Source organism: Montipora capricornis, chromosome 5 (assembly GCF_036669925.1).
Source record: "Montipora capricornis isolate CH-2021 chromosome 5, ASM3666992v2, whole genome shotgun sequence".
Lineage (NCBI taxonomy): Eukaryota > Metazoa > Cnidaria > Anthozoa > Scleractinia > Acroporidae > Montipora > Montipora capricornis.
This window is the reverse complement of record NC_090887.1, coordinates 1234894-1247393: the sequence shown is the minus strand read 5'-3', so window position 1 is coordinate 1247393 and position 12500 is coordinate 1234894. Positions and strand designations below refer to the sequence as shown.

The following is a 12500-nucleotide window of genomic DNA, read 5'->3' as shown; positions in this document are numbered from 1 at the left end:
TCACAAATTTACCGCGCGTTTAAGACGCATGTCCTGATCACGTGCAAGTCCAAGCTGTTGTTTCCCTAGGGAGTTAGTGAGTTTTGTTCGCCCAGGGAGTTATACAGGTTTGATGCGCGTCACGTGATACGTTCTCGTCCAATAAAAAAAACTGCATTTCAGTTGTAAGGTATAACAATATACACTTAACGTATGGTCCCGAGGGAAACAAACCAATCAAAGTGCTCATTTTGTTGAGTAATCCTCGAATTGTAAGCAATGCAAAAACTGGCACATCATTGGTTGGTTAGAGGGCTCAAAAATCCATACGTTCTTAGAAAAAGTTTGAAGTTTTTTACCAAAACCGCACAGATTACCTGATACTTCGGGTTCGAATTTCCAGAGATTACTTATACAATGCACTCTCAGTTCCAGTCTACTGTTTAGTCGTTTTTCACTCCGGTCAATCACGGCCGAAAGGGAATGGTCAGATCGAGCATTCTGCGCAATAGACCACTTTCATCAATGACAACTTTTACATTCTTTTTTATTTATGTTAATTGCACATACTGCCCTCATTTTGAAACAAAAATTATTTTGAAGTTGCTCGTCGTAGCGAGGCTAGAAACGGTTATTAGCATTAAAACAGAAGAAGATTTTATTTGGCCGCCATAAAAAATGAGGTCTATTGACCGAATGCAAAAATGGCCGCGAACAAATGATTCTTTTGTCTTTGTGTTAATTCGCCTAACTAGCCTCGTTAACACGAGTAAATTGGAAAGAATTTGGGCTGTAAAACGAGGCTACGATCTTGGACAGATTAAATGGAAAATTGAGACCACCCCTCCACCCAAAATCAATGATGGGAAAATGACGCGTTATGACCTTCGAGCGGCTTCATCTTTGATTAAGGGAGAAGGGGGCATTTCTGTTCCATTTTATTCTGTCCAAGATTGTTGTTAGGCTAATTAACAAAGAAAAAATAGATAATTTGTTGGCGGCTATTTTTACATTTGGTCAATGGATTTTTTGTGGGTTCCGCTTTCAACAAACCGTCAACTGTCACTGCGAAGAGAGATTTTTAGTTGCAAGTTGAATTTCACAGTTCATGTTTATGAAAGGAGCATTAAGAGGCTCTTTAGAGTCAAATGATAAAATATATGTTTCGGTATTGGGAGTCAAAAGCAGTTCCGTAAAATGTAAACACCACGGAAGAATAACGATCCCCCCCCCCCCCAAAAAAAGAAAAACATAACAGTGAAATGATTTTTTGGTATACTTTTTGTTTTTCAGAGCTAGCAGAGCCTACTGGGAGAATCTAAAACCGGCAAGTGGTCGACCATTTTGTCCAGCACTTAGTGGAGAAACACATCCTGGGCCCTTGCAGTGAAGGACATAACTTCGTGAAAGAACCCATCATAAGAAAGACACCTTACCTTGGAATGGAGGAAGGGGGGGGGGGGGGGTTGTGAGGCTTTGACGACGAAAGAAACGAGTCACCTGAAAACATAATTCCATAATTCCTCATTTTTACGATCTTTTCGTTATCATACAAGGTTGTTCAGGTTGAAACATGTGGCGCGTCTATCTTCATTCCTGGATTTGAAGTAGTTAGAAGAGAAAATTGAGAAATATCTTCAGTTACGCTCGCTTCCTCCACATAAACTCCAATTCGGTCTTTTAATGTCCATGCTGGGAAGAATATAGCAATATACGAAAATGTGATACGCGAAAGTTTGAAAATTTGACAAAAGTCGAATGAAAAGATTAAATGGCTGAAGTTTCGAGAAATAACCCTTTGTTAGACTACGAGCAGCTCTTAGCTAGTGGAGCAGGCACGAGAAAAAATGGCCGCGGGAAATCTGGATTCCTAAGCGAATCCAGGTTTCGCGCGGCCATTTTTTCTCCTTGTGCTCGACTAACGAAGCGACGAAAGAAAGACTGCTCGTTTCGTAGTCTAAGGAATTGTGGGTTATTTGAAGTTCGTAGCTCTGACATTAGTGGTCGGAGACATGGTAGCGAAAAAAGACAAATGATTTGAATTAAAAGCCTTCACTTCACACAGGAATTGAGTGCCGAGTTGAAGAAGAAATTCTTGTCCCTGGTTGCGGCTTTCCGTTTTCCCTTGGTGTGGGGCATACAGAGACTTGTTTTCTTTGAACGTATTGTTTCGTGGCCTATATTATTATTTTCTTGGCGATCAATATTAAAGCCATTGGGTTGTGACCTTTGAACCGGAAATCGGCCAGAACCAAAAAATGCTATCAGAGGATAGGCCACCTCAAGCCACTTCATTGCCAAGATAGGATCACGTAAACTGCTGGAGTGCAGTCTTCACTCTGATAAAAAGGAGAAAAGAAAAGGAAAAGAACGCTAGTAAGGTCCTGGCTTTAATTTTGCTTATCCCAACTAGTCCCTCTGCTCAAAAACCAACAAAGCAAAATTCCAAGTCGATCTGGAATGCACAGACATCTGTTGAACGAGTTCCTGCGCGCTCTTTAAAAAGTGTTCCGTGGGTAAACAAATTCCATTTCCCATTCCAGTCTCACTTTTGTGAAGTCGCCCAATATCTGTGGGCTTAACCCTTTGACTCCCAGGATTGATCAGTATGTAAATTCACCCTAGATTTCAATTCACTGTTAGGTGGACAAGTATTGAGAATTGAGAATGAAGATTAGTATCAGCTTAAGGATATGATCCTGATGTAACACCAAATTCTCATGAACAGCTTAGGAAGAAATCGGCAAGGATCTCATGGATATACACTCCAACCATAACTCTAAAAAAATGACCGTTCTAAATCAGTTTCTAGAACTAAATATTGCTATAGCAATAAAATAGACGAAAGTTTAGACCTAATCACTGAAATGGGCACTTAGACTTAATCTGTAAAATGAGAGTTTAACCTTGGGGACTCGTGGTGGGTATATCCATGAGATCTCTCTCAAGAAATCTCTGTAGAATGAAACTAGATGCAAAATCTCGCTTATGCCTAATTCTTTGGGACAACAACTGAAGACCCTTAAGTAGCCATCTTCACCAAGGGTGACTGCTGAACAAAGCAAAGAATGCGGCAGTAGGAGCGTTAAAATCTTAGCAATTTGCAAAGCAGGGTGATGGGATTTCTTTCTCGACCCTTGCACAGGACAATATCATTTTAGCGTGACCAGTCCATATCTCAGAATGCCTTGGACAATGGGGGCCTGGATCAGGATTAGGGTTAGTTCCCAGGCGCCCATCGACCAAGTGACTTCTGACATAAACATGGAAACAAGTCCCTACCTGACCGGAATGGATACAGTTTTCTTTTTAAGATGGAAGCCAAAGGGGATATGTTTTCGAAAAAACGACAGTCACGTACAGTCAACATACCTTTCAAACAAATTGACATCTGATGTCGTTAGTAGAGATTGCAAAAGTTTCTGTACTCCAAGATCCCGGAGTTTCTGTTGTCGCTCTACGGCGGCTTCCTCGGTGCTCCATACAAGATTTGATACACAGTATGTGGCAGCCATTTGTAGCTTTACACTGTCATTCATCATGTATTGCATCAGCCTCTTCAACAGGCTTTCGTCTCTCATCACAAATTCCTTCGCTGATGAGCCGTTGGCTATGTTAGCTATCACGCACAGCGCCTGCGTGCGAAATAAAAAAAACAAATTATTAAAGGGAGAGTATCACGTTATGTGCTAGCCGTAACGAATGTCATCATTTATGAGCCAATCGGAAGCGTCGTTATAATTCGTGCGGGGAATTTACGGGGAATTTCTCGCGATTACCAAACAATCACTAATGAGCTAAGGGTTTAACGAAATTTTTCACGCACGAATTATAACGTCGCTTCCGATTGGCTTAGAAAGGGTGACATTCGATACTCTCCCTTTAATACAAGGTTCCGCGGCCAATCAAATAATAAGCAGCTAGTAGACTAAATAAGAGCTATGTGTCGTTTTCTGGTTCACAGATGAGACATCCTTCTCTTGCAGCTTCTTTCATGGCTGGTTGTGGTAACGTTGGAAGCACAACTTCTGTCACATTATGTACATATACGTGAGGTGCCACAGCGCCCTCTGTTCAGTGCTGTTGTTGTCCTTTCGGCGCTGGCGTTTCTCAATCATAAGGTGGCTTACTACAGTTATCCGAAGAAAAAATATCAAAATTTTGAAATCTGTGAAATTAAAGCAAAATGATGTCTCCTGTGAAGTGTTGGTCACTGCAATTGATGTAAAATGTAATTTTACCTAACAAATAAATACAAATCAGGGGAAAACGTTTAACACAGTGACGGACTTCCTGGAGGGGGGACTGGAAACTAGACATTTCAAAGGCCTTTTTCTCAAAACCTAGCCGTACAAATCACCTCAAGCTCAATTCTTCAAAGAGAAGAGATCTTAGTTTCACGAATTACTTTTCGGACCCGAAAAGCTTCTGGGACCTTTGAGAAACCGGCCCCTTGTGCCCAAAGTTTGGGATACCGTACCAAAGGCGCCTATCGCATAGACCCCGCTTTACCAAGAAAAATGCACTTGGAGTAAATTGCCATTATTCCGGTCTTAAACAAGCACAAGACGCAATATAAAAGTGGTTGCTTCAGGCTCTGTTTTTGTTCGATTTCATTCAAACACGACTGATCATCCAAGATGGTGCCCCACAGAGAGCAACACAGAGACAGAGGAGGAACCCTTAAAAAGACGATATACTAAAACAGTGGATAGCGTTGAAGGTGCGCTCTGATTGGCTACTCAAACTTCGAATATCCTTTGCTATTATTCAACACATTGTGACAATGTCCAAATATGGTCATAGCGCGGTCAATATTCGTCGTGCGTACTCAACAGATATCATTCGATATATGTAATTTTGTGTATCGCGGTGAAAAATGGTATTTTTTCCAGCTTTTTTTTTTTCCAATAAAAGTAGAAAATTGCGCTTTGTCATCAATGTGTTGAATAATAAAACAATTATCCTGCTCATTCTTGCGGAATATCGCCTGATTTTAGCCAACTTGGCCTACGCCCTCGTCGGCTAAGTATCAGGCGATATTCCGCGCGATCTCGCAGGATAATTGTCAACTATTCACCTTCGGGCAACTCGCGCGGCGGGATTTACGCACGAAAATATTGTTACAATCGCTGCTGGAATAAACGATTTAAAATCATCTTTCTGTGCTATATTACCTCACTGTTTTAGTATATACTAAAACAACTATTCACCTCAGTCAGTCAGTGGCTAGTGGTGGATATTTACCGAGCCGCGAAGCGGTGAATAACAAATAAATCAAAACATCTTGATTTTCAGTAAAGCCTGACAAGGGAAACGGTATCGCACAAAAGTTTTGGAACTATCTGAAACGACTATCTCCTTCGCCACACAGTCCAACCCCAGGAAACCAATATTAATAGACAATGAAGGAGGGTTAGTTTCTAAAGAAACTTTCGTACGAAATTTTGGTTTAACCCTTTGACTCTAATGAGTGATCAGTATGTACGCTTATTCGCTCAGGTCAGGTAGTACGAATTAAGTTTTGAAACAAGCCAAGACAAAGAGGTTACGCGACTTTGTCTCGGTTAAATACGCTTAAGACTAGGGCTGCATTGACTATTGGAACCATATTCACGTGTGATCAATATATTTATGAGGGTGCTAATGGGGGTACCCAATTGTCAGTTAACTACTAATTTTTCGGCTAATTGTCAGTTAACTACGTATAGGCGTTTTGTATTTATGCAGCTACAATGTATAACTCAGTGCTATGCACTACAAGACATTGAAATAAACAAACATCATTATCATTATAAATTCTCAAGTTTCAATGAAATGTCAGTCAGACAGGAATTGAGAATGATAATTAACACCTTAAGAGGTGTGATCTTGATATAACCGAAATTCTCATTACTTTCCCAAAAAAATCAATGATACTAGTTGGGAGAATGAACTTTTAGTTCTTGGGAATGAAACGAGCTGATAACGGTAAATTAACAACTGTAAGAAAGATTTTCGAGTGTTAGCAGTTCGTCAGGGGCTATCGTGACGTGCCCGACGTTTCGAGCATTAGCCTCTGACGAACGGCAAACGCTAAAAACGTCATAAAAAGTATCGAGCCTCAAAGCTTGTAGTTTGGCAAGGAGGCTCGTGGTTTCGAGTCTTAAAGTGCTTATCGCCTCAACAAACTTTTCCGCTTCATTTATTCTCCGAAGTCATCCCGAAATGTATTTTGTGTTTTTACAACCTTTTGATTGAAAATTCATTGCTTTGAAAGCGGGAAAAATTGGTTATACTTTGATCCATAGCCGAGCAGTGCAGGGGAATGGGTTCGATACCGGGTTGACGTCACAGACTGCAGTGATGCAAAGGAATTTGTGACGTTCACACGGTGTCGAACCCATTCCCCTTCATTCCTCGGTTACCGATCAAAATAAGAACACTTTTCCAGTCTTTCAAAGCGAATAATAAAGTGGATTTTTAATCAAAAGGCTTAAAAAACTACACAGTATATCACTGGGACGATTTCGGAGAATAATTAAAGTGGGAAAGGTTGTTGCGGTGATTGGCACTTTAGAGAGTAACATGTGCCTTGTACCCAGCAGCCTGGGTCCTGAGTCAATTGTGTCCTGGTGAAAATATTGAAACGAGGAAACAAAGAAATGAATGAAAACATTAACCTAGTAAAAGTTGCAAGCACCTTCGACTTCCTTTGAGTTCCAAGCCGCTTATGACTGTTAAGGAGCTTAAATTCAAGTTTCGCAGAACTTATCATGTAAATATGTTCTTGGTTTGCGTCATAACAGTCAAAACTCTAGCATTTTCGCGATCGATATAACGTAGACACGAGACCGGAAGCTTGATTTACCTGTTCCTTGACGTCTTCAGGACGTGCTTCACTGTCGAGTATCGGTTTAACACTTTCCATGACACGAGAGCCGTGTATCTGCATGATTCGGTCAATATCCTGAAAGCAATGATTTAAAAGGTCAATAATTGGGACTTTGAGGATCTAATGAATGAAGAATGAATGAAGCTTTATTTAATCTCGGGATTTATGAGGTTGATTAGACCTCTAGCAAAGAAAAATATGCTAATAAGCCGAGAGAAATAAAGAAACGGAAATCCAAAAACTATTTACAGAATAAGAGGTAAAAATTACATGACATAGCTATATACAATAAAAAGGCCCAATTACTCAAAAGGACATAGATATTATATAGAATTAACTAAAACCTTAGCTGTCTGACTGCGTTTTTAAAGGCTGACAATGTGCTTTGGGATCTTAAGGTATCAGAAATCTTGTTCCAAGTAAGTATTTCTAAGACGGTGACGTCATGGAAAATGCGACTAAACAATGAAGTTTAATGAGCAAAAGTGTTTTTTGAACTTTGATCTATTTCTTTCCCATTCTCTGTAAATTTGGGACCTGAAATGGCCCAGTCTTTTGTGCTACCGAAAACGTGAGCACATACTTCGAACACCGTTCCTCCAAATGAAGTTTGGAGAGGTGTAGAGACTATGGTGGAAGAGAGTTGTTGTTAAAGGAGAAGTATCTGATTAGCTAACAGTTACCTCTGGTGTGCCACAAGGTTCCCTGTTGGATCCTTTATTTTTTTATAATTTATACTTATGATTTACCAGGGGTTATCAGTAAGGATATCTCATTTGCCTTACATGCTGGTGATAGCAAATTATATAGGATAGTTAAAGCTGCTGAGGTCGTTTCATCCTTTCAGGGGATCTCTAACTGGTGTAAGGAGAATAAAATGAAAGTCAATGTAAAGAAATGTAAAATTATGAGAATTACTAGCAAAAAGAATCCTCTTGTTGGGGAATATTACATTAACGGTCAAAGTCTGGAAGTGTGCATATTTATTAGGACTTAGGTCTGCTTACTACGTTGTAGCTCTAATTTATCATGGAATAGACCAGTTTCGATATATTAAAATTCAGTCCTAAACAAAAGACATCATAACGAGGCTCTGGGGAATAAATATAAGGATTTGTATGAGTTTATTCCCCAGAGCCTCGAGACGATGCCTTTTGTTTTCGACTGAATTTTAATATATCGAAATTGGTCTATTCACATATAGATTCTACACCTGCTAGGGCTAATAGGGTTCTTGGTTTGCTGAAAAGAATGTGTACTGAAGGACTTTAAGGACATTACTACATTAAGAACGCTTTACTGCAGTCTTGTTAGGCCCCTCGCTTGAATATTCATGTGAGACCTGGAATCCTCACACACAACGTAATATTAATATATTAGAGGCAATTCAGAGGTGCTATTTCCAAAACGAGCTTGACGTTGATGATATAGTAATATCTTTCACATTCATTACAACTTTCTTCCATTGCTTTTGTCCTCTCTGCCTCACTATCAAGCTGAATATTTGATATTTCGAGCCTATAAGAGCTTGTTTTCCGGTCACGTGTCCATGCTTAGCCTAAAACGACGGTAGTTTCCGTGTTCTTAATTTGAATTTGAATATCATTGACAGTAAATATTTTGCCCTTGTTTTGTTTCTCGCTCAGCAACTACTCCAACAGACCCATATCACTCAATATCCAAACAAAAGATTTTGCCCGTCGAACTTCTCATTCACTGTGTGGCTAGAGGGTAAATGCTCGGAGATACTAGTTTCAACAAGGGACTCTACAATTCCATGCTGGCGACGTTTCCTACCAGAACAAAGGAATCACACCAAAGGGAATGTACCGACGGTCAGAGTACGTCATTAATCCTATTCCTCTTATCTTTCTTTATCTTAGATTTAGGATTTGAGAGCTCGCACTTCAAGATTGCACCAATAGCCTCAATAAATAAGTATTCACAAATCGCCGAAAAAAGGGCCGTATCATGAAGCAAATGTAGTTAGTTTTTGCATAAAATATTTTCTGCACTTTAAATGGTTGTTTCTTCTCAACAATTAATATCAAGAAATACAAGTTCACTGTTGACATCTTCAGTTGTATAACACAAACTCTTCAATCTTCCTCTTCCTTTTAAAAGATGACGTCGTACAAGCATAGTTGTTTGCAAGCGATTTCAAGGGTCCTAACATGGAGCAACAAACCGAAAAGCGTACTCGTCTCAGCTTCTGAGGGGAATCCCCAAAGAGGTTATACTTTTAGTCAAAAATGAGTTCCTTTTTTCCGTCTGCACGAGCTCTATATTTCGCTTACTCTGCAAGGAGATACTATACCAAGTTTCAAGCCGTTGTGTGAAATATCACTACTTGCAACTTTTGATTCACCCTTTTAATGTGAGAAGTCACGCAAATACCTCCAATATCACGCCAAACACTCTGAGTCACGCTAGAAGCCCCCGTTTCTATGATATTCAAAACTGGCTCGCCAAACAACGTTGCTGAAATTAGATCTTTAAACAATATATATGACGAAGGCGTTTTCGGACACGAATACTTCTTAACAATGGATACAGTATTTTAAGGTTTAGCAGACGATCTTAAGACAAACTTCCTGTTTACCTGCAATTCGTCCGTGGGCGTTGACCCGAAACGAAACTAAAGCGGTGATTGGCAAGGGGGAAGAAAAGGTCAATAAATCTCGAATAAAATATTTCGGATGTTTGAGAACCTACACGAGACAGCTTATAAAAAGAAGTTTCAATAATTACTTGCGGAAATTAGTTCAAATTACATCCAGTACACGCTGTGAAAGAAAAAAATCTTAGTTTATAACAAGGAAGGAGATTAGACCGCACTTGCAAGCGACCTTGGAAGAAAACAATACGCTCGAGACCACTGTATATCGTCAAATTAATGCAGCTGAGTGGGCAAGCATAATCACCTTTGCTAACTCGATAAACGCCAGCGAAAATGAAAGCGTTGACGATTTTTGCCACGATTTGTGTTCTCTGCAGGGTGGAAGTTTTCACACAACAAATAAAGCAACTGAACGATTGCGATCGATCTGTTTGCTCTGTGTTCAAATCTGCAGAATCGATCTTCCAAGCGAGAAACACAACGATACGAATTCAAAGGATAGTATGCCAAATAAAGATGAACATCACTGGAGACAAATGCGTTGTAGATATCCCTGAAGTACTGAGCACAATAATAACCCAGAAGGATGTTATGCTGTATTTTGCGGTAGGGTGTATCACCCCAGCACACATCACTTTCAACAACTCCCAAAATGTCACAAAGAAAAATGTCATATCGTACTTGCATTTACAAGGACACTGCAGCTTTTCACCTGAAGATGTCATGCAATGGGGAAGAGCTACAGATTTCCGAGTTTTTAACATAATGGAAAACGCTATTATGCTCGAGGACAAAGCTTGGCAGATGAGAAACAGGACTTTTCCAGAACTGAAAAATATTGGTACATTGACGTTCTTTAAAGCTAATCCCAAGAAATTTCCTAGCACATTCACGAAGTACATTTGGCCCAGAATGGCAGAGGTCCGTTTCTCTTACTTAAAACTTACTTCAATTCCTGCAGAGCTGAAAATAACAATGCCCCTGCTTCAATCGCTTGAAGTTTCGCATAACAACTTAACAAAACCGCCTGATTTTCCATGGTGTGGCGAAAGTCTAAATCTTCCGAGGGAATTGAGCCGGAGTCCGACTTTTAATGACCATTACGAAGTTGGCACGACAATATCCTCGAACATCTACCGACGCTTCCTCGATCTGTCCTTCAACAACATCGAAGATTTATCGACATATGAATTTCGCGCATTTCTAAACAAACTCAATCTCAAAGCCAACGGGTTGAAGATGATAAAGCCAAAGTGTTTTCGCGGTTTGAAACGAGTTCAAGCCATCGATCTCAGCAACAACAAATTAACAGATTTACCATTGGAGTTGTTTCACGGACTTGACGAATTGCTTGAATTGAGACTTCAATTTAATGACATTTCACGGATTCCAGAGAAGTTATTTCAAAGCCAAAAATTAATCAAAAGAATCGATTTGGATCACAACAAACTAAGCTCTATCCCAAAAGGTTTATTCAGCAAACTTAATAACCTGGAGGTACTGCACCTGGAAGGAAACGTAATCACAAACATTGACAACGAAGCTTTTGCGATCGATTCAAGTTCTCTGCGTGAGATTTATCTCCAAAATAACACAATAAACCGAGTTCCAAAGTCACTTCTCTTGCAACGGCAGTCAAAAATTATCGATTTGTCATCAAATCGTTTGACATTTCAAAGTGTCGACAAGACGTTGGAGGAATTGGACATGAGCACATTTCTTTATCAACATAGAGAAAGTGCAAGCTCGCCTCAATTCAGACTGCAAGAAAGCTTCAATCATCTAAGTTTCGCACGCAACAATTTCACCACCATAGATCTCGAGGGAATTAACCAACCTAAGCGAAACATGTTCGAGATGATCCTAAGGGTTTACGAAATCGACATGACGGGGAATCCCCTCTTGTGTGATGGTAAAATGTTGGGTGTGGCGCGTTGGCTAAGGAATTGGATGCAAAATGACACGGGCGCACGAATTGTGCGGCCTAAACAGTTTTCAAGCTGGAAGTGCGCTGCTCCAATCGAACTTAAAGACAAACCGATTCTTTCAGTGGGTGAAGATCAATTCAAATCTCAGAAAAATTTAACAAACTGTCCCAAAGAATGTTCTTGCTTCGTCCGCTCTTTTGACGGGACTGTCATCGTTGATTGCAAGGAAAGGAATCTCGTCGCCATACCCCGAAAAATTCCACGCGGTCAAACTGAGCTATTCCTAAACAGGAACAATATCAAAGAGATCCCAAGCTATCCCTACTTGGAGAATGTCACAGCGCTTTATTTGAGTCATAACAAGATTAAAAGACTAAATGAAAAAACCCTCGCCAGGTTGCAACGAATCAAGATTTTGTTCATAGATTCGAACAAATTTACCTTCCTACCGAAAGACATACAAAATATTAGCTTTGTAAAAATCGCGCTACACCACAATTTCTTTCCATGCGACTGCTCGACAAAATGGATGAAAAATTGGTTACGGCGAAACGAAGCTTATGTCGTCAGTATTGAAAACGTCCTTTGTCACTCCGACAAAGTGCAAGGGAAACCTATGTATAGTCTGCCGGATGAAGATTTCGTTTGCACCGAAGAAAAGCAGGAAAAGAGTGTGAGCTCAAACACACAACTCGCTTTTAAAATCACCGCGTTCTCTCTTGGCGGTTTTCTTATTGTATTCTTGGTGGCTTTTGCAGTGGGGTACAAATTCCGCGGTGAGGTAAAGGTCTTCATGTACACTCATCTTAATTGGCACCCGTTTGATCGTATCGATGACTCCGACCCGAACAAGATCTACGATGCATTTATCTCCTACAGTGGCAGCGATTATCAATGGGTATCAAATACCTTGCGAGTGAGACTAGAAAACCACGACCCACCATATAAACTCTGCCTTCACCACCGCGATTTCTTGGTGGGTGCCCCCATACAGCAAAATATTTTGAACGGCATCGATCAAAGCAAGCGAATGATCATGATCCTTTCCAGCCATTTCGTCAAAAGCGAGTGGTGTTTGCTGGAATTCCGCGCCGCGCAC

At 40.2% G+C, this 12500-nt stretch overlaps 3 protein-coding genes across 4 annotated transcripts in view; 2 read left to right on the top strand and 1 right to left on the bottom strand.

Moving 5' to 3' along the window:
* Positions 1-2047, top strand: part of LOC138049023 (betaine--homocysteine S-methyltransferase 1-like) — a 16318-nt gene extending 14271 nt beyond the window's left edge. For both annotated transcript variants that reach the window (XM_068895136.1, XM_068895135.1), the window contains exon 9: positions 1273-2047. In XM_068895136.1, coding sequence (XP_068751237.1) covers positions 1273-1369 — 97 coding nt within the window. In that variant the 3' untranslated portion in view covers positions 1370-2047. The remainder of the gene's footprint in view (positions 1-1272) is intronic.
* Positions 1641-12500, bottom strand: part of LOC138050130 (uncharacterized) — a 54295-nt gene continuing 43435 nt past the window's right edge. Inside the window, exons 27-29 of the mRNA XM_068896595.1 lie at positions 6830-6928; positions 3352-3614; positions 1641-2318 (exon numbers count right to left, since the gene is read on the bottom strand). Coding sequence (XP_068752696.1) covers positions 2288-2318; positions 3352-3614; positions 6830-6928 — 393 coding nt within the window. The 3' untranslated portion in view covers positions 1641-2287. The remainder of the gene's footprint in view (positions 2319-3351; positions 3615-6829; positions 6929-12500) is intronic.
* Positions 8386-12500, top strand: part of LOC138049021 (protein toll-like) — a 5767-nt gene continuing 1652 nt past the window's right edge. The window contains exons 1-2 of the mRNA XM_068895133.1: positions 8386-8694; positions 9851-12500. The exon at positions 9851-12500 is cut by the window's right edge and continues 1652 nt beyond it. Coding sequence (XP_068751234.1) covers positions 8678-8694; positions 9851-12500 — 2667 coding nt within the window. The 5' untranslated portion in view covers positions 8386-8677. The remainder of the gene's footprint in view (positions 8695-9850) is intronic.